Genomic DNA, 21,016 nt, shown 5'->3' on the forward strand with positions numbered 1-21,016 from the left:
TCAAGACGTCGTCCAAAGCCTGAGACATGTTTTCTTCATTCCATCCACCTTTTTTGGCGTTTAATGCTCTTGACCTCATCCTCCTTTTGGTCTTGTATTAAAAAATTATTTAATATCATTTTACTTAAATTTCCTAATATTAATAAAAACATTATTACTATCACAATCTCCAATAATTTTTTTATTAAAATTGAAAATTGGAGCAAAAGATATTCTAGAACTTTTTAATTTTTAAATTAAAAATTCATAATTAATAATTATTAAAATTGAAATTACAAAAGTAATTGATATTTAGTTAGATATGGATTCAATTCCAATTACTAATAAACCACTGTGACCAGGGTATCATTCTTTATATAAGTATTAGTATTTATTAGAGTGGTTCATTCTGTACACACAAAGCTGGTCCATCCTGTACCACATGGTAGTTGGACACTAAAACGGACATGCCAAATAAATTAAAAAGGATAAAGGTGTCAAATCAACACTATCGTGTTCAGAAAGCATTATTTTATAGAAACTGACAAAAAAACAAAAACATACCGCTCGAAATTTTTCTAAAACACTCAAAAAGAAACAGACGAATATTTCACTTTTTCTCGCAAAAAAAGGAAAAGTGAAACAGTTAAATCGGCTACTAAAAACATTTAATAAAATTTACATCTGGTTATAGAAAGCCAAGAGACGTATATGAATTTAAATTTTAAAAAAATGTTAGCGCATGTTTACTATTTTTAATTTCGAAGGTCCTTTCGGTACCTGGTCCATTCGACCCCAGTCTCCCCTACTGAATTGTTTAGTGATTAGTTTACATACATCCTGTTTAACTTTGTTTAACAATCAAACTCGTTCACATTGATTTAAAATTGTTTACGTGAACTGAAGACAAAAAATCAAATAAATAAATAAATCAACGCTATTATTTATAAAGGAAGACAAAAATATGGTACAGCGAACTTAAGAAACATAAATCAAGTATTAAAAACGGGAATAATATGAACAGCATACAAAAATTATTACAACCATCGTAAAATTTACACAGCAATATTCATGATAATCGTCATTATAATCTCATGATCACATCACATTAAAGACAAACACACACGCACGCACACAATAATACAGCACAGATTGTTCATGTTGTTCTTCCCGTCAACGCACTCAAAAACAACAACAATTGACCCACAATCGGCAAACCTCTAAACAACCTGCCATCATTCATTCATTTCATCCACGCTTTCATCCATCTTTCTTTTTATAACATCTCTCCCTCTCTCTCTCAATTATTTTGCTCTGAATTTCCTCAGGCATAGACCATTATTGACTAGACGTAATTATCAACGTTGGCTGTTGGATCTCCGGATCCTCAGACGACAGATTGAAACTACGTGCTCCTGTCGCAACTGCACCACACCACAACACCATCATGACGAATCCATTTTTTCCTACCTACACAAACAACCTCATTAGCAATGAAGCTGGCAGCTTTAGTTATTTTAAATATATTAAGTTTAGATGAATAAGAAATTTATCAAATAAAAAACTATGTACGTCTAAAACATGTAAATGATTTGATTGATATAACTTAGAAGAATAATAAACTGAATGAAAATAACATTAAAGAGCATCAAATTTGACATGGCGGCCATACATAAAAAAGTCGTTTTAATATTTTTATCACAAAATTTATTTCATATTTACGAATAACAAAATATAAAAACTCAAAAAGTAATTGAGATTCCTGTCAACAAATCTCATTTCAAAGGCTCCTGTGCTAAATGCTGATTCTTATTTTAAATAAAACTAATAATGGATGAAGATATTTGATAAAATATTTAAAAAGAAGGTCAATATTTATACAAATAAAAAATATAAATAAAAAAATATCAAAAAGATTTTCAATATTTAATAAACAAGGAAGTGCGTCACAAACACACACACACGCACACACACTCACGCACACACACTCACGCACACACACACACAGTCAGGCATGCAACGGTATAACATTTGATATTTATGACGACTTGAACGTCAACGGCAGGCTACGAACAACAGGCACTATCAAAAGATCGGCGTGACATTAATTATGCGCTAATCTCTCTCTCTCTCTCTCTCTCTCTCTCTCTCTGCCCTCGTTCATTCTCAAAGTTTGTGCAAATAAGTAAACAATACATGAAAAATAATCACATGATGTGACGAATAATGTTATTGCGATTGAAGCAATGCGGACACGATTGCAATTAGTGCAGTAAATAACGTACATTATTAAGCTGTACAACAACAAAACGTAATAATATCATTTGCTTATACATGTCAATTCTAAATACGATTTCATTTTATAAAAACTTAAGTTAGACACACACACACAAACGCACACACACACACACATATATAAATATATGTGTCTATATATATTAATATATACAAACGTATGTAAAGTTAATTCTTAAAGTTAGATTGAACAATGTGAACGTTGAAAGCTGATATGATTCAAGTGACAAAACTCTTAACAACAACAGCAGCGGCATCAGGCAGAAAACTTTCACTACTAAACTCAACTCAATCAGCATTTCATACATTAACATGCCAGGCAACAAACGCACTGTAAAATCAAACACAACGAAAATATTGTTGGAGGAATAGTAATAGCAATATAAATAACCAGCAAATAACATCTAAGAATATCATTGTCAAACAAGAATTTGATGTTAAAATGAAGATAACTAATAAAATCAGACAATCAGATCGAAATAAATTATTGCAAGAAATCGAAAAAATGAAATGAATATTTAAAATTTGAATGTATAACATTTGATATACAGTGCAAATGATAAATAAGACGTTATCAAGAGAACTCCATGAAAGGTGACCTCAACCTTCAAGACAACAATTCCCAACATCCTCCCATTCCTTCATCTATCTAACTATAGTATGAACGTCCATCCATCCATCCTATCCATCTATCTACCACGTATCCATCTAATGATTCATCTATCCATTTATCCACTCAATCATCCATCTATCTATCGTATTTCTATCCATGAATTTATTCAATCGTCCATTAATTAACTAACAATCGTTAATTAATTAACCAGCCCATAGGTCCCCCAGCAAATCCATTCATGGGCTTAGCACACCTGCACGTAACTGTCAGGAAACAGACCTGACTTTCCATTCTTCAGTCCCGTCGACCACCCATTCATATCTTTCGACCTGATCCGTTGAAAGACATCACCTAGATAGTAGGTTCATAATACAACATTCATACATTCAATTTAATAATTTTAATATTTCGCTATTAATTAAATAACTTCAAAATAAAATTTTATGATGCATCATGAAAGACAAAAATTAAAATTCGTGATGGAGTCAAAAAAGCAATTGTTTTCAGTAAGTGGACAGTATCAAACCACCTCATAACGTTATGAGGAACAAACATTACATATATAAGGACAATTATAAACTCAGCCTTCTATCAACAATGAATGATAACAGATGTTACGAAAGATAAAAAACCTTTTTCGAAAGTCAGTTCATCGCTATCTCCTCCTTCGAAATCGTACAACGCGACAACCCGCACAGCAGCAGAATCGCCCTCCTTAGCTTCCTGCATTCCATCCAGATCCTGACCCTCGTTTGTATAAATGTGGTTGTCGTTCAGCGTGCAGTAAACACTGTAGTCCAGTTCTCCATTTTGCAGTGGCTTCTTGTCTGTTTTTGAATTGATTTCTTTTCGGTTGATGGCGCTTGTTGTGGCCATGGTAGGAATGTTGGCTGGCGGTTGTGGTAGCTGGTCGAGAGATTCCAAATCAAAATCTGATTCATTGTCGATGTTATTGTTGTTGTTATTGTTAGCGGCGGCAGTGGCGTCGTTCTCAGCTACTGCTTTCGAATCACGTTGCACACTACTGGAATTATAAATGCTTCAATGTTAATACTGGATTTAGTATCAGTAAGAAACATTATGAATGAGTTCTAGCTATGCTTTATTATCAAATCAGCAGATTTCATCAAAGATTTCATCAGCAGATGAGTTCCTTCACGCTCAAAAATCTTTTTAATAACTTTATTTAAATTGATCATAAAACAATAAAAAACAAATCAACTTGACAGATGGAAATCAGCACCATGAATGAACATCATAGACACAAAAACTTGAAATGAAAAATGTAGAAGAACTGCTGTTGAAAACCTGTAAAGAGAGTTAGGGTCATCTTTGTTGTTTCCATTACTGACAACAGCAGCCACAACAAGTGGAATCTCGGGTTTGTCCACAGTGGGGGTGACAGTGGGCAGGTTCTCGGGTGGGGCCGCCAGCTGTTGCTTCTTCATTTCTATTTTCTCCAAAATTGCAGGGCTGACTTCCTGGATAGCAGATGTTTTAATGTGTTCAATAAAAATTAATATCATCCGGTAAGGTCCCAAACTAAATGGTAAGTGGAATGAAGTATTTGTATTTGCTACTAAAATGAAATAAATTATAATTATTAAACCATTACTATTTTTTAATGCTATCGTTATAGCAATCATAACAATTAAAAGAAAAACAGGAAAAAGTAGACAATTATTGAGGATTTATTAAAAATTAATTTCACCCAAACACCATGTTTTTATTATTTAAACGAGTATGAGATTCATCCACATGTTGTTGAGAATTAATTAAGATTTTCACAAAAAAGGCCCAAGAACATATTTACAGTGAAGAGGTTGAGCATAGCGTGGCTGGCAGGCCCGAACTGCTCCCCCCACATGTGCACATCCGACTCTGGATTGGAACTGCTGATGTACTCCTGGCATGCCCCGTAAATCTCCTGGACTCTGCGACATTCATTAAACTACTTTTAATTATTTAAAAATTAATTTAAATAAGTTACTTAAATAATTTAATTCAAAATCAATTGCAATTAAATTCTCACTTCAAGAACTTTTATTACAATCCATATTAGGAATGGGACGGATCCAAGATTTTGGGATCCGTGGATCCGAATCTCGACGATGGATCCGGACGGATCCGAATCCGGATCCATGTTGTATGCGGTCATAAAACTAAATAAGCTGTTTCTCTGACGAACCAAAGAAATATTTTTTATTCGTATTTGTATCAAGTTAATTGTAATATTAGTTATATTAAACACAGTAACAAATAGCATTATTCATTATAATTTATTAAAATAAAAATTTTCACAATCAATAAAGTGGAAGTTTAATATTACATTATTCACTAATCAACCAGATTGTTTTATTCTAGGCAAATTAACTTTCAAAAATGTTAACATTTCAACATTATCCATTAACAACCAATGGCGACCTTTTGTAATCCCCGATGAGACCTTGAATATTCTTTCTATGCACACAGTGCAAGGTGGTGGCGTTAAGTATTTTTTGGCTATTTTTGATAACAGAGGATACTGATTGCGGCAGTGGTTCCAAAATATTAATGGATCTTTATCATGGGAAATTAAAGCTTCTTTCAAATATTTTTCAATTGTTGTCCTTGGTCCATCCATTTTTTCATTTTGTGAATTGTGTGATTGACCAGCAATAACATTATAGGATGACCACAAGCTTCCATCATCTGGCATTAATTTTATTTTTTTTGCTGGTTGCTCAATTTCAGTAGGCCCAACAGCATCAGTTTCAAGTTGCATATATTCTTGAATAAGATTATCTGTCGCAGTGACTTTATGAATTTCTTTCAGGAAAAATTTGTCCTTAAATCGCGGGTCTAACATTGTTGCCAGTGCATATAATTTATTTTCACCAAAATTATTAAATCTTTTTCGCATCTCATCCAATAAAACTGCTTTTAATGTTAGGACACCAGCCTCACATGTATTTTCTTGTAGTTTGGTTTCTATCAATTTTATAATCGGAATGACCATTGAAATTGAAACACTTCCACCGCTTATCGCATTAGTAGCTTCAGCAAATGGTGAGAGGACAGTGATGCATTTTTCCATTAATTGCCATTCAGTTGGTGTTAATGACACCGGTAAATCATTCTCACTGCCATATTCAATTATTGCTCTTTTTTGTTCTCGCAGGCGTTCCAGCATGGAAAGACACATATTCCATCTGGTTGGCTCTTCTTGAATAATACAATGTTGAGATAACTGGAGATCTTTTTGTAATTCTTTTAATCTACTCTTTGCTGAAGGCGAATGTTTGAAATGGCCCACAAGCTTTTTTGAATGTGTTATCATATCTGATATTGACTTTTGAGCAAACAGACGTTCTTGCACAATTAGATGAAGACCATGTGCAAAACATGTTATACTAGGTAGATCAGCATCTTTCATTGCCTTGACCATGTTGGTGCCACCATCACGAACAACTAAAAAAAATTTCTGCATGGGTAAACACAATTGCTCAAGAACAACATTAAAAATCTGTAAAATTTTAATGGCTGTATGTCTTGAGTGCATTGGTGCAACATTCAAGACAAACATTTTCCTTTCATATGATGTGGTTAACCAATGTGCAGTTATCCCAAAGTAGGATTCTGTTGACTTTGATGTCCAGATGTCCATTGAAAGAACTACATCCTCTGCATCATTCATCTGTCGTTTGATTTCTTCGGTAATGGACTCCTGTTAGAAATTGCAAGTTGAAGTTCAGATAAGTACATTCTAATAACAAATAACATAACGTCATTTAAAAAAATTATTTGGCTTAAATTAGAATTTAAAAATTTTATATACAGGATATAATTTAAAAAAAATAAATTATAAAATTTAGTTGAAATTGAAATACTTTTAATTTTGGTAACATCTTTTCTGTTATATACCGTCGACATGGGAGAACATACTTCGGAATAGCAATTGAACAAAAATGATTAAAACCTTCGTCTTCCACTATACTCAAAGGTTGCATGTCTATTGCAATCATTCTAATTAGCGCAGTAGTTATGGCCTTAGACTGTGGATTATCTGCACTCCACTTATCAGACCTTTGAAAACCTGCAACTATTCCTTCTTGGCGAAGCTGAGTTTGTCCATCAGTAAAAGTTGAAGGCTTTGTTGTTGTCACTTTTTCACTCTCCTTTTGCTGAAGATTTCGAAATTTTTCAAAATGCTTGGTACGAAGATGTTTACGCATAGATGATGTACCACAGTCATTTACATCTTTTGCGCCGCGTGATAAAGTTATAGCACAGGTATTGCATCTAACTTTTGTACCATTTTCCAATAATGAAAAATATTCCCAAACCAAACTTTTTTTTTGTTTGGAATCCATCCTTTACGTTCACGTTACGTCAAGTTAATAAATTACCTACAAATGTGCGCACACCTCAAACGAATTCTAAATGGCGGATCGAAATCCAAAGATACTTCATATAGGTGTTTAATTAATCCATGATATAGCATAGCATGAAGCTGAATTTTTAAAATAAAAAAGTTTTTATTTTTAAAATGCGCAATAATGGATTATAAAGTTTACAAAAAATCAAATTTTTGTTTTGAATGTTAAATTTGTAGAGGTGCAAAACGAATCTCAAAAACATCAGTTTTCGTAACTTTAAATGATTATTACGTAATCAACGTTGATATTTAGATTCACTTTTTCCCTCAATCGATAAAATTTTCTCGCCGCTTAAGTTGATTTTGGACCCGTAAAACGCCGAATCCTCAATTTAGGATCCGCGGATCCGAATCTTTTCCGAATCCCTGGATTCGGATCCGAATCCGGATTCGGAACCGTCGCATTCCTAATCCATATTTTAAAGAGGTACATTCATGAAAAATGAATAAAATAAATTCATGAGTGCACAGAAATTTCAATTGCAAATGAGGGAAATAAAACTTCAAAATGACCTGATGTATAACGATAACACTATCTTTAAGATAAGTTGTTAATTATGTGTATAAATTAGCATTATTTAAATAAATTCCAATATAAAATAGAATTGTGTGTCATCGGGCAAAACTTGAAAAACTACATCAGATGTCACAAATAATAACAGAACAAAAATTCAATTTAACAGAATTCAATATCAATAAAAATGCAACAAAAAAAATCAACCTTTGATCTTTATTGAGATTCATTTTTTCTTGAAGTTTTAAAAGAATTTCTTTGAAGAATTCCAGCCTCTTAACCTCAAACTCTTGTGCTTCAGCAAATGCATTGCTCATATCGGCCGTGTAGGCAGGTTTCAAACTTTCCAACTCCGCCACGGCTGCCTCATACTGCACCTTTGCCTGGTCCATCTGTCGAGTAACCAGCTCACACCTATCCTTTGCTCTTTGGTATGCCTGCGTGGATGTCATTGTTAAGTTCAATGTGCTTCATTGTAATTAATTTATAAATATTTCTCACATTATCAAAAAGAAGCCTAAGTTATTGAAGTATATAAATAAAAAATATTACAACTGTGTTTCAAAAAATTAAAACAAAAAAACTGAAAAAAAGAATGTAACATGAAAAAGAACTAACTTGAGAATCATTTTTATTGACATTAGCTTCCTGATCCAGCAGCGTGTCACATTGTTTGCAATACTTTTCGTATGTTTGTCGTAACTTTTCTACTTTTTTCACCTGATTTGCCCACGGTTTTTGAGCCTAAAAAATATTATAACATAACTTGATCAGCATAATTAATTTTTTTAAGAGAATTCTATTTTACATTTTCAATACTTACAATATGAAATCATTTTTTTACAAAATTAAAAAGCCAAAACAGAAATAATGTACTTTATTTTTTATAATTTGTACCTTTTTAAAATGTTTTTCAAATTTTGCCGCTGGTTTGCTCTTACATAATTGCACTCCATAACTATTATCTCTCCAATTTTTTATTTTTGACTTGACCAAATGGACCAGCGCATCTTTCATTGTGATGTGGACATCGGAAAGTTTGTCAGCTTCTGTAACAAAATTCTTCAACATCTCTTTGTTAGTACCATATTCCGGGGCTGTTTTATGGTTTTCACTTTTTATTATTACAAATGATATGAACATAATTTGAATTTGAATCAATGATTCCAAGTTTAAATACTAAAAAATTTTATAAATGAAAATAAAAATACACATATCAAGTTTTTTTTTATAAATTTTAAAATATTTTTGAGCAAGCAAGATTACTACAAAAGTGTATCTGTATCTCTTCCATACAACAGCATTTTTTTTATTTTACAGTTTTCCCTTTACTAAACATTAAATAAACTTTGTAATCATATTCAATTCAATAGTCAGTCAAGTGGAATTTCAATTTAATTTGCATATATATATATAAATATTTATTTAATTTTAATATAATTGCTTGATCATAAATAATTTATTAGTTTATTGTTTTAAAATTTAAATTAGTAAATAAAAGATGAAAATTATATTTAAAAACCCGTCGACGCAAACAGCAAACGTACATTTATCAACTTCGTGAGTCCACTTTTTGTACCATGAATTGAGTTTCTGGGAATAAGCTTGTTCAATGTGGGCCCTCTCCTCAATCAGCTTCATCAGAAAGTTGCACATCTTCTTCCCATCTTCTGTGCGCTTTATTACTTTTTTATAACCATCGATATCCCAAAAATTTTCTTTTTTATTGAGCGTTTCAGAAGCCATATTATAGTTTTTGAAAATTAAAATAAAATCATTTTTACGCAAAGAATTTTAAATATTTTGTTTGTTTTATTTTTAGACAACACTTAATCGTCACTCTAGGTTTTGCACAGGTGGTAGAACGAAAATGTCAAAACTTCAGATCAGCTTTGATTTGAAAGGCGCTTCACAATGAGTAACGAAATACATTGTAATCTTAAAAACTGTACCAGAGTTAATGAGATTAAATTTTCATTATGAAACAAATTATAAAATAATTACATTGACTATATTTTCACGTTAATTTACATCCCACTGCGATCCGCATGGCTGCATTAAAAGCAGTTTTTCCCTAGGGCGATGCATCCTTAATATATTGACGCGATACGCTGCCTTCACTTGCTGTATAAATGCAAAAGAACGTCGATGGATGCTGTGTGACAAATTTACTACGTGCCAATATGAAATATTTAGATAAATATTCGGTAAATTCTTGTAACAGTGACTCCGTATCAACTTTTGAAATGTTTAATCATATCGCAAGGAAAGATGAAGCCGAAATGGTTGAACTGTCCGATTTAGAAAAGTTTTTTTTTTTTTTTTATATTACTATTAAAAATTTAAGCCCGACGATCATAAACTGTAAAAATAACGTTATTTAGATTCTGTTGCTGCGAATCTCCGATGCCAACAAATTTGTTGCCTGATATCAACCGAAAAGATAACGTTATAAATTATTTGCCACCAGCAGTTATTCAACCCCACACGTCTGAATTTATAGTCAATGATGTCGACGTTAATATGAAATACTACTCGAATGGAAGCAAAAGCAAAATTAATGCCAATAGCCCAACTTTACTCAAGGTGGATTATGGTTGTCCAAATATTTATTACACATCAAAATCTGACTCGGCAGAACTATTACTGGATAGAAAACAGGACGGCTGCTCCAACGAAACAGATGTGCAACGCAAAAGCGATAAACTTTCAAGAAGCGATAGATTTGTTGGTTACTTTTTTCAAATCTCAAACGATAAAAAAGTTTTTGGATTGACTGCTGCTGTTATTTTCATAGTTGGATTAAGTTTGGGATCAATATTTGGATTGGGAGCTTTGAAAAAAAATTCTCATAAAGGTATTTTCTAAATAATCTTAAAAATAGATAAGTCCATAAAATGTATGCACAGGTTAGCTACATTATTTAACTTGATAGCCAGTCAATGTCCGATTGATAGACTGATATGTGAATCTGTTGAGTGTCGGGATGCTTTCAGATCAACTTTTTGTAACCCCACCACACTGATGACATGTTCCAACAACAACCTTTATAAAGACTTCTGTGCAGATTTCAATTGTCAGTGTCTAAAATAAACATAAATTCTAAACAATTAATGATAATAATAATAATTTAATTCAACGTGCAGATACGGATAGTATTTGGCGTGATTTAGAAAAGGAGGATTCGAAATGGAAAAACTATAATTCAACAACATCAAACAATGAAATTTTCATGAAAGGTAACGTGAACTACTAAATAACAATAAAAACACAGCATGCAATTTTTTTATTATGCTACTGACAAATTGGAACTTGGAACTCATTAGCAAACAATATTGTGTGCAGATGCATCAGGATGGGTATATTTTGACAAGGGCAGTTTGAATGGTTCAAAGTATATAATCGTCAGCAAGTTCATGACATTCCAAGTAGCTCAGGATTATTGCAAGAAAGTGGGAGGTCACTTGGTCCACATCAATTCAATTAGAGAACAAATTTTTGTTGAAGATTATCTATCTTCCGAATTGAAATCAGGTTGTATTTGTTGATTTTTAAAATCACTAAAATTCTAATTGTATGTCAAAACATTAAAGCTTATATTTATATAAATAAGTAATTCTGTAAATTTTGCAATATAACGCAGATTCCCTTCCTCCAAGCATTGGATACTGGTTAGGAGCCCGTCGACCAAGGGGTGGCCACTCCGGAATGTGCATGTACGAGCAGTGGAAGTGGATTGATGCTTACGGAAGAACTCACGGAACTATTAAAGGATTCACTGCATTTGTTCCAGGAAAACCGGACAAGTAATTAAATGTGGATAGATGTAAATAGATACATCACATATTAATTAGTTAAAAAATATTAAGCATAATATGAGGAAATACTTTATATTGATTTTATACATTTCAGTCTATACTACCCAGAAGAGTGTTTATATTTAACTGTGAACGAAGGGAAACACGAAAGCAGGTCATTGATTTAAATTGTATTAATTTTCAAGTATTGTGTAGAATATATAATCAATATCTATTTCATTATATAGGTACTATTGATATAAACCGACTATTGCTAAGAAATGTTAATGTAGCAACTTGATTACATAAGCTTAACGTTGACCAATGAAGCATGCGTTCATGTCTTTATAAAATTATTCACAATCGATATTCATCTGTCGTAAAATGTTTTTTGTATAAAATGTAGTAGAAGTAGTCAGAACTGATCTTGCAATCAACAAAGTATATCAAACGACGACCAACCGACTGACTGACTGACTGACTGAGAATCGTTGAAACGTTTGTATCGCGCTACTGCAGGTATCTAAAATGGGATGATGCCATGTGCGATCTGCCGAACGCAGGCATACTGACATTTTGCGAGGTTGAATTATTTCAACAACGATGAAGTTTTAATCTGTAACGAATTTATTACATTTCCATTTTATAATAAAATACTAAACCCATTGATTTGAATTCCTTTTTAAAATGGTTTGTGCATTGTCCAGATAGTTTAAAAATATATTAAGCATTTTCATTAAATTTGTAATTTGAAAAAATGTTTTGAGATGCTACTAAATCTGTTATATAATTCTATGAAATATTAATTAGCACATATTATATAAAAATATTGAACTCATTCAAAATCACAAGAAGGACACGACCGTTAAGAAACGACAAAGAAGTAATTGAAAAAAGGGAGCGCGATCAAATTAATTTTAAATGAATTTATATTTACCCTCTAATTTGTCTCTCACATACATTGAATTTACAATCTTTTTTCACAAGCGTTGTACGTTGAATTTGGGCATTTGTGAGCAATTCAGTAAGCATGTTTAGCGGTAAAAAGGCTTTAGATAGTTTGTTAATTTACATAACTTCGATAACAATTTTAATCACTGGCAAATTTCTGTAAAAATGTCTGATGATTTTATGCGAAACCGTTGGTTGGTTCTGTGACGGATTGAAAGAACTCCTTGGATTTAAAGATCCAGTAACTATGCTAGATTTTCACCAATCAATGGAAAGCCATATAAAAAACTTGGCCGCCAATGGATCCATCAGCTGCACAAAATCAGATCGACTGGTCGCAAGAACATTTTTGCTTACATCAGAGATGGCTTCGTATTCCAGAAAGAATTTTGTTCAAATTAGTTCTTTTTGTCAGAGATTTACTGGATGCTCCAAGTTATTTGAGAGAGAAACATCAGCTAGTTACTAAGGTTGCGAACCGAAGTAGACTAAGATCCTCTGATAATGGAGATCTTGTGCTTTCAAAATCCAACTCTTTGCGCTTCGGTAAGAGAAGATTCTTAGTATACTGTCAGCACAAATTTGGAATGACAACATAACTCAGCGGGTTTTCAAAAAGCGTTTAAAAAATCATTTGTTCAACAATCTACAGTGAAGCTAGTGCTTCTGAAGTTCATTCCAAAGGGGGAGCACTATACAAGTCATGCAATACAACACAACACAACACAACACAACACAACACAACACAACACAACACAACACAACACAATACAATACAATACAATTTAAAAAAATTATAAAAATCAACGAGTTAAAATTTGTTAAAATTTCGATAAACTACGTTTGTGTATGTTCTAAGTATATTACTGTGTACGTACGATATCAAAACGTGCAATGGAAATTGTGGAAGATAGAAATTATGGCAGCTGTAATTTTTGAGAACGTTTCATCAACTCAAATACGTTCAGAGTTTAAAATTTTTCTGTCATAATTAATTGATTAATAAAGAGGATTGTTGATTGTTGATCGTTTGTGTGAGGCTTCAAGGGTTTGCAATTTTATCAAGCTGCATGTCCTGTCAATAATTTCCTTGCCTAACTAGTCGTGGCTTATTTTTTAACTGTGTTAGCTTGCCAACCTTCACATATGAAAATGCTATAATAATGGAAGCACGATTATTATAGATGATTGTTATCACAATAGAAAAAACATAATATGAAAAAAATGTTTCAACTATAATTTAATAAAATTTTGGTAATGAAATCGCGCTATAGTTTTAGAATTGTAAAGTTAAAAAGGATTGTAGAAAAGCAGTTGGTTGCATAAAATAAACATTCAACTGATTATATACATATACACGAGATATACACTTTAAAAAACATGTTTTGTGGTTTCATTTCAATATTTTAAAAATTCAGAGGTAAACAAATTTTGTAATAGTGTTTCAATCCAGGAGTATTAATTGGTTCAAGTTATTTTGTTTAAAATGATATATTTGAGGGTAGTTTTTTATTGTAAAAGTTTTTTTATAAATTAAAAAACAAAAAAATAAATGAATTAATGAAAACAGATAAAATGTTCGGAATGGATGGCTTCTTAGTTTGGGAATTCATAAGCCAAATCAATGAACCAACATCGGAACCAATCGAAAATAGGAAAGTGGCAAAGAAACCAACAATTAAACAATCATAAACCAGGAAGGTGGTGAATGAACCAAAAATCGAAACAATCAGAATCATCGAACAACTTAATGAACCGGTGAACGAACGAAACGAAAACAGCGACCCATTAATAAAACAGATAGAAGAGGCCCCAATATACCAGAAATGTTCGGCGTTATTGTTCAGAACTCGGCTGAAATCGCAAAATCAGAAGAAAATTTTCGAACCAATCGTTAGTTCCGATGCGCTTGAGTATTCTTTTGAAAAATTGTTGGATTCTGGCAAATTCGGACTAGTTTATCGGGCTTACAATCGTTCCAATCAAAACCAAATGCTGGCAATCAAGTTAGTTCTACTTAAAACAGATAACAGAAGTTAGTCAGTCTTGATAGATGAGAATGATGATATTGTAATGACGATGATGACGTGATGATGATGATGATATGATGATGTTTTGCTATGTTGAATTTGGATCAACTCTGCAGGGTATGGTTGATGCATTAGAAACAAGAGAGAGGGAGAGAGGGAGAGAGGGAGAGAGAGAGAGAGAGAGAAGACATGCTTCGATGCATTGATGATAAAAAAATCATTAAAAAATCATTGTGAAACAGTATTCTTGTCTACATAATTGCTGATGTAATTAACAATCTTCGGTTGCACTGACGTTGTTATAATTTACACATTTTACTAAAATGTTTAAAAAGACCAAGTAGGTCAAGATGTCAACCGAATTTTCAAAAATACAAGAAGAGTTAACATTTGTAATAGTAAGTAATGAAATATTTTTTAAATGTAAATGGGTCTTCAAAAATATTAAACATTTTAGTTTTTATTGGGTCAGATATCTCGACGCAATCGAAACGAAATTGTTGACATTGTTGTTAAAATCTTTTTACATAGTGTGCTGTTAAAACAACAGAGCCAAACTCTTTTGCAGTATGGTTAATAAACAATAGTAAGCCGAAATATATAGGAATGTCATGTTGAAGCCAACGAACAAGTGAACATCAGTTTGGCTAATAAATGCACTGCACTCGTCACCGACGGACTTCTACATGGCGGCTCTATTGGCTTTTGTAACCAGCTTGATTAAATAATTGTTCATAGCCGCATGCCTTGCCTGCCGGATTGAACTCGGCTCACACGAGGAAACATGAAACCCAAAACACGAGACAGCACGAAACGCAAAACCACCGGCAAGCCTATATAACAACTCTCATAAATGAGTCATCAAATCTGGTACGGCAAGCGGTCAATGGCATATATATACGTATATATTATATTATTGATAAACCATTACCCACCATAGGCCAGATAGTTGTTTGTCATCAGATACGCCATCAGATATGACAGATCAACTATTCTCACATATATTCTTACTCATTTTTTCAATATATATATATATATTTTGAATTTTTATAAACTAACTTTAGTGAGAAAAATTGAAAAAACGAACTACAAACATATTAACGCCAAGCATTCGGTAGAATTTATAGAATATTGTAAAAGTTATGGTCTATTACCAACATATATATATATATATATAAATATATATATATATAAATATATATATATATATAAATTTGTTTAAAATCATTGCATGTTATTTCAAAGATTACGTATACATAAATAATAAATATATATATTAAGATATAAATATAAATAAATATATATATATATATATATATATATATATATATATATATATATATGCATATATATTTTTTGTTTAAAATCATTGCATGTTATCTTGAAGATTACATGGTTAATGATTTCTCAAACGTTGTTACCGACCACTACAACGAGATACGAATGTTAAGAGAACTAAACAGACTGCCTCACAAAAACATTTCAAGGTGTCCTATGATGAAATGCGTTGTGGTGTGATGTGGCATGTTGTGGCGTGCTGTGGCGTGTTGTGGCTTGTTGTGGAGTGGCGTGTTGTAGTGCGATGTGGTGGGATGTGGTGTGGAATACGTTGAAGATTTTTCGAATAATTTTATTGCAATCTAATTAAACATGAATAAACCAAGCCTTCTATATATAAACAATCAAATTAGACCTCATCATATCATCACTAAACGTGAAAAAATCAATTGAATCAAATTTTCACCCATTCACACACCGAAACTTACTGACACGCACACACAAACACATCCAGAATGTTGCACCATTTCGTAGTGGGATTTGATGATGGCACTCTGAATCTTGCCATTGTACTCAACTACATGCAGACCGACCTGAAGAAGTTCATTAAAAACTACCCCCGCACCACTTTGCAAAGGGAAATTATCAAGGTTCATTTCATTATCTTCATTACACTCGTTATTGTTCTGAGTATCATTTAAACTTAGGCGCTTTATCATGCAACATTTGACATTATTGAAAATTACAATATTTATCTACGTCATTAACTTAATTCAAAGACAAGAATATTGTATGTGAGCACATATAAATAGCTGAAAGGTCAACATTTGCCCGGAGCTCCTTCCTATTCGTAAATCGTCAATTTGCATCATGAAATATGTGGAAGTTGTCTTGTTGAGTTATATGTTATGCAGTATGCGGGTTGATGTGTGAAATCCACATAGAATGTGAAGGGAGATGAAAATCTTTCATAATCTCGTATTTCTAATATTTTTAATAAACTTAGTGATTAGATATAGGACCGCAATTAGAAGAATAAAAAAGGATCTAGGTTTCATTTTTCCAACGAAGGAGTTAATTAGTAATAGTTGTGCCAGTTCAAGGTAGAGGAGGGAAAGTATCTTTTTAAAATGTTTACAAGTTGTAGAATTGCTACTGTTCATAAATTACCAGACTTGCTAAAAAACTTTTATTATGATCGGCATTAAGTGGGCAAGTTTTTCTACAGGCGTTTTTAAACATTCCCAATACTTCAAAATGTGAGACTTTCTGAAAGGTTAGATATGTTCTTATGCTTGGATCTGCTTTGTGAAAATTAGTAGTAGTTTGGTGTGGATGCACAGTTTTTGAAACACACATTGCTCAAATATGAATTAGCGAGTAAGAAACAATTTGTAAGCGATTCCACTTTGTCGAAGCTACCTAATGAAGCACAACTAAAAATTATTTTGTTATAAGTAGTAACTCATCTAAACACTTGCAACTGCGACAGAGCATAATGTATCAGCTGATGGACGGGTTGAGTTACATGCACAGTCTGAAGATAGTGCACAGAGACATCAAGCCAAGCAACATCCTCGTCTCCGAGACGGGCATGGTCCAGTTGTCTGACTTCGGCTTGGCGAAGGTCATTCTCGATTTGCAAGTGGTCAACAACGTGGTTCGTACTTTATCTTCAATTATCATTTGTCAATGTTTCAATGTTAACAATTTTTTATATAATATTTAAGAAAATATCGCAAAGATTTAATTTCGTTGAATTCTTTCAAAAATTTTGAATGAATAATTTTTATATGTTAAACTTTTTCAATAAATAAACAATTATTTTTCACAAATAAACAATTAAAACATTAAGAAAGGTTCCATGTTGTACAGTGCACCAGAGGTCTTCGCTGATAGGGGCAGTAACCGCGCCTCTGATGTTTGGAGCTGTGGATGCATATTCGCTGAACTCTACCTAAAAAGGTTTTACCAAAATATTATAAGCAAATTATTAGATTAGTATGAAGTTATCAATGTATTATTACCCAAATGTCACTAAATTGTTGGTGAATTAATGTTATATTGGTAGTATTTTAAATTTGAGACGTATATAGTCTTTGCAAAAATTGATGTGACAGTTGCTGATATTGTCGTTGATGTTATTGATTTTGTTGGTGATGCTGACAATGAAATTATCGTTTATGATGTTGGTGATAGTGTTGGTTAATGTTGATGCTATTATGTTCGTTTCATTTCAACAGACCGTTCTTCAAACGGAGTGAAGTTGATTTTCCGGTCAATTGTTTCCCGATGTTGGTTTCTATTTCATTTTGCAACACCTATGTGCTTAATGATTAAAAACTTTAATCACTAAAACAACCAAATAAATTAAATAAAAAAATATTTAAATTTAATTTATTTAAATTTAAATTTAAACTTTCTAATACGGTTATAAAGAACAATAACAAAAATAATAATACAACAACTACAAATATTAACGACACTCCAGATTAATTATCATCATCAAGTAGCCCATATTATAAAACCAATAACATCAACTCACAAACACTAACATTGACGTATAACATAACATTACATTAACACAAAACTAGCAACATTAACATATAAAAAAACCAACATTAACATACAACTACCTTCTTTAACATTTAACCACCATCAAATTTTAATATTACAAAAAAACATAATTATATAAAAATGAAAACTTAGAATAAAATTAGTATCAATAGAAACACAGTAATGAATTTTTCTAGATATATGACATAAAATATACAATTGGCGTCATTTGTATTTCACAAACAACGCTTTTAACCAACGCTCAACTCAATTCAACACCAATAATAGCAGCAACAACATCAACAACAACATCATATACAACAACAACAACATCAACACATCATATAACATACATCAACAACAGCATCAACACATCATAAACAACAACAACCAACACATTCCAAACAACAGAATGTATGAAAAATCAACAGTCGAGGGCGTAACTCTAATCAACGTGAAAACTATAGACCATCTGGAGACTATTCCTTTGGACTATTTCAAAGAAAACATTCGGCAGAGCAACAAGGAAGCCAGGTACCTTCTGCAGGTAGTGTGGTTGGTGTAGTTGGCGCTGCCAGCACAGGTGTTGTGTTTGGTGTGGGTGTCATGGGGGGTGGCAGGAGTTGTAGATATGGTAGGTAGGTGGTGGTGACGTAGAAACGAATGCTGTGTGGCATTTACATTCAATGTATTATATATTCTTTGTAATTTATTATTCCTTTCAATCAGTTGGCACACACTCACAACATACAAAACACCACACAAACATCACACACAAACAAACACATACCCACATACACACACACACAGTCAACATACAAATCACCACACAAACATCACACACAAACACACACAACTTTTGTGCAGCTAATGTTGCACTGTCAAAAAGCCTCCAGAATTGAAGCTAAAAAAGCGCTATCCCAGCAGTTCTTTAAAAAAGTTCAAGTCCCCTTCAAGATTGATTGGATGAATGCGCGCCATTCACTATGTGAAGTAAGACCTCACAACCTCATGATTTCTGTGATAAAGGATGGATGATGACAATAGCAACAACGACAATGACAGGAACAAAAACAAACACATCATAAACAACAACAACAAGACATATTAAACAATTAATTAATTTATCAGTTTCTAAAATTGTCATTTGATTTCCCATGTTTAACCCTTTCACTTTCATTATTTATTATTTTTTTCATTTTGTAACAGATTCTGCCTCTGTCAGATTTTGTTTTTTTTTATTTCATTTTACAAATTGAAAATAGAGCTTATGAAACACGTTAACAAGTGTAAAACAATGATGGTCTCTAGTAAAATGGATTGCTTCATTTCATTTGATATGAACGTCTTCACATACACGTGTTGCTTTTATTTGCTTCCTTTAACATTTAGTTACATTTTCTTTATTTTAAGCATGTGATTTAAATTTTCATGATCTTACCGAATTTTAACTTTTTTCAGATGCATTTTTTTAATTGTCTAATGTAGCCATTTGACGTAATTTAACTTTATATCTTTAATTTAATTCGTAACTTTTGTAGTGTTTCTGCTTTTTATTGAAACTGCATATTCTAGTATTTATGAAAATCTTGTTTTTTTTTTTAAAGTAACACATTTATAAATTTCAATTGTGAAGCGTACATTTTGCTGAAATCCCGATTTTAAATTTTCACTGCCTGATATGACGACGTGCTAAACATTTAAATGAACATTCCATGCGTTATAGTACCTTTGCCCCGTCGATGCCTTAGATTCAAATTTATAAAATCATTAAATCGCATTTTGATTTAAGTCGTTGTCATCGATATGAATATTTTAAATAAATTATTATTAAATTAAAAACTTCTCTTCGTCAGGTGGCAGTGTTGAATTTGTTTTTATACATCAGGCATCCGTCGAAACAAATAACTGGATGGATGCGGAAATTGTAGATGAAATATTAAATATTTAAAAAACATTGAAAACCATTCACATGGTAGTGAAGAGAATGATGGTCTTTGAGTTTCGGCAGAGTTGTAACGAAAAGACAAAACATTGCCATAAAATTATTGTAGCACTCCAAGATGTAGAAGTAGTTGTTAGCAAACAGAAACCTAAGATATGTTACATACATCTGTGTGAGCAACCCATATGAAGCAATTATGAACGGTATCTGTAGAAAGTAAGTTGGAAAAGTTTCATCTAATTTTCTTCTATCACCACCACTACACGATTCATTAATTTGCTTGCCATTGCGACAATTATGGCTAGTTTACCACTTTATATAACGAAAAGATAACTGTTTCTACGTAAGGAAAGATGAACATTATCACAAAACATCATCGCGATATATCGCCCAACATCGGAGTTCGAGTCGGTCGGAGATTTGAATTTTTAGAGAAGTCGAATCGGAGTTGGAAATGATTTTGGAATAGGTGTTGAAAATTATTTAATTTTTTTTGGAAATTATAGTCCAAAAATGATTTTTCATGCTGATGTTTATTATAAACAGATCAGCATCACGGTATGTCATCATTTCTAATGGCCATAGTGATTATGGAAGACTGATAAGCAAAACATATTAACGATATTTCCTTAGCAGTTACA

At 32.3% G+C, this 21,016-nt stretch overlaps 3 protein-coding genes across 3 annotated transcripts in view; 2 read left to right on the forward strand and 1 right to left on the reverse strand.

Moving 5' to 3' along the window:
* Window positions 1-9,663, reverse strand: part of HELRODRAFT_97481 (hypothetical protein) — an 11,207-nt gene extending 1,544 nt beyond the window's left edge. The window contains exons 1-11 of the mRNA XM_009014149.1: window positions 9,366-9,663; window positions 8,716-8,915; window positions 8,437-8,562; window positions 8,026-8,255; window positions 4,701-4,821; window positions 4,196-4,368; window positions 3,520-3,911; window positions 3,086-3,238; window positions 1,948-2,982; window positions 1,245-1,914; window positions 786-1,070 (exon numbers count right to left, since the gene is read on the reverse strand). Of these exons, the coding sequence (XP_009012397.1) occupies window positions 3,132-3,238; window positions 3,520-3,911; window positions 4,196-4,368; window positions 4,701-4,821; window positions 8,026-8,255; window positions 8,437-8,562; window positions 8,716-8,915; window positions 9,366-9,564 (1,548 nt within the window). The 5' untranslated portion in view covers window positions 9,565-9,663 and the 3' untranslated portion in view covers window positions 786-1,070; window positions 1,245-1,914; window positions 1,948-2,982; window positions 3,086-3,131. The remainder of the gene's footprint in view (window positions 1-785; window positions 1,071-1,244; window positions 1,915-1,947; window positions 2,983-3,085; window positions 3,239-3,519; window positions 3,912-4,195; window positions 4,369-4,700; window positions 4,822-8,025; window positions 8,256-8,436; window positions 8,563-8,715; window positions 8,916-9,365) is intronic.
* Window positions 9,664-10,001: 338 nt separating this feature from the next.
* Window positions 10,002-12,222, forward strand: HELRODRAFT_168268 (hypothetical protein; the record flags this gene model as incomplete). Its single annotated transcript, XM_009014150.1, has 8 exons — window positions 10,002-10,126; window positions 10,203-10,675; window positions 10,754-10,894; window positions 10,965-11,057; window positions 11,164-11,352; window positions 11,462-11,624; window positions 11,731-11,790; window positions 12,135-12,222. 8 exons carry the CDS (start codon window positions 10,002-10,004, stop codon window positions 12,220-12,222), a joined length of 1,332 nt encoding a protein of 443 aa, XP_009012398.1.
* A 3,802-nt stretch (window positions 12,223-16,024) lies between these two features.
* HELRODRAFT_97484 (hypothetical protein) lies at window positions 16,025-20,285 on the forward strand. Its single transcript, XM_009014151.1, has 7 exons — window positions 16,025-16,083; window positions 16,389-16,524; window positions 17,367-17,534; window positions 17,730-17,839; window positions 18,118-18,168; window positions 18,842-18,977; window positions 19,298-20,285. Exons 1-7 carry the CDS (start codon window positions 16,040-16,042, stop codon window positions 19,466-19,468), a joined length of 816 nt encoding a protein of 271 aa, XP_009012399.1. The 5' UTR covers window positions 16,025-16,039; the 3' UTR covers window positions 19,469-20,285.
* The last annotated feature ends 731 nt before the right edge of the window (window positions 20,286-21,016 follow it).

Source organism: Helobdella robusta (assembly GCF_000326865.2).
Source record: "Helobdella robusta unplaced genomic scaffold HELROscaffold_13, whole genome shotgun sequence".
Classification (NCBI taxonomy): domain Eukaryota; kingdom Metazoa; phylum Annelida; class Clitellata; order Rhynchobdellida; family Glossiphoniidae; genus Helobdella; species Helobdella robusta.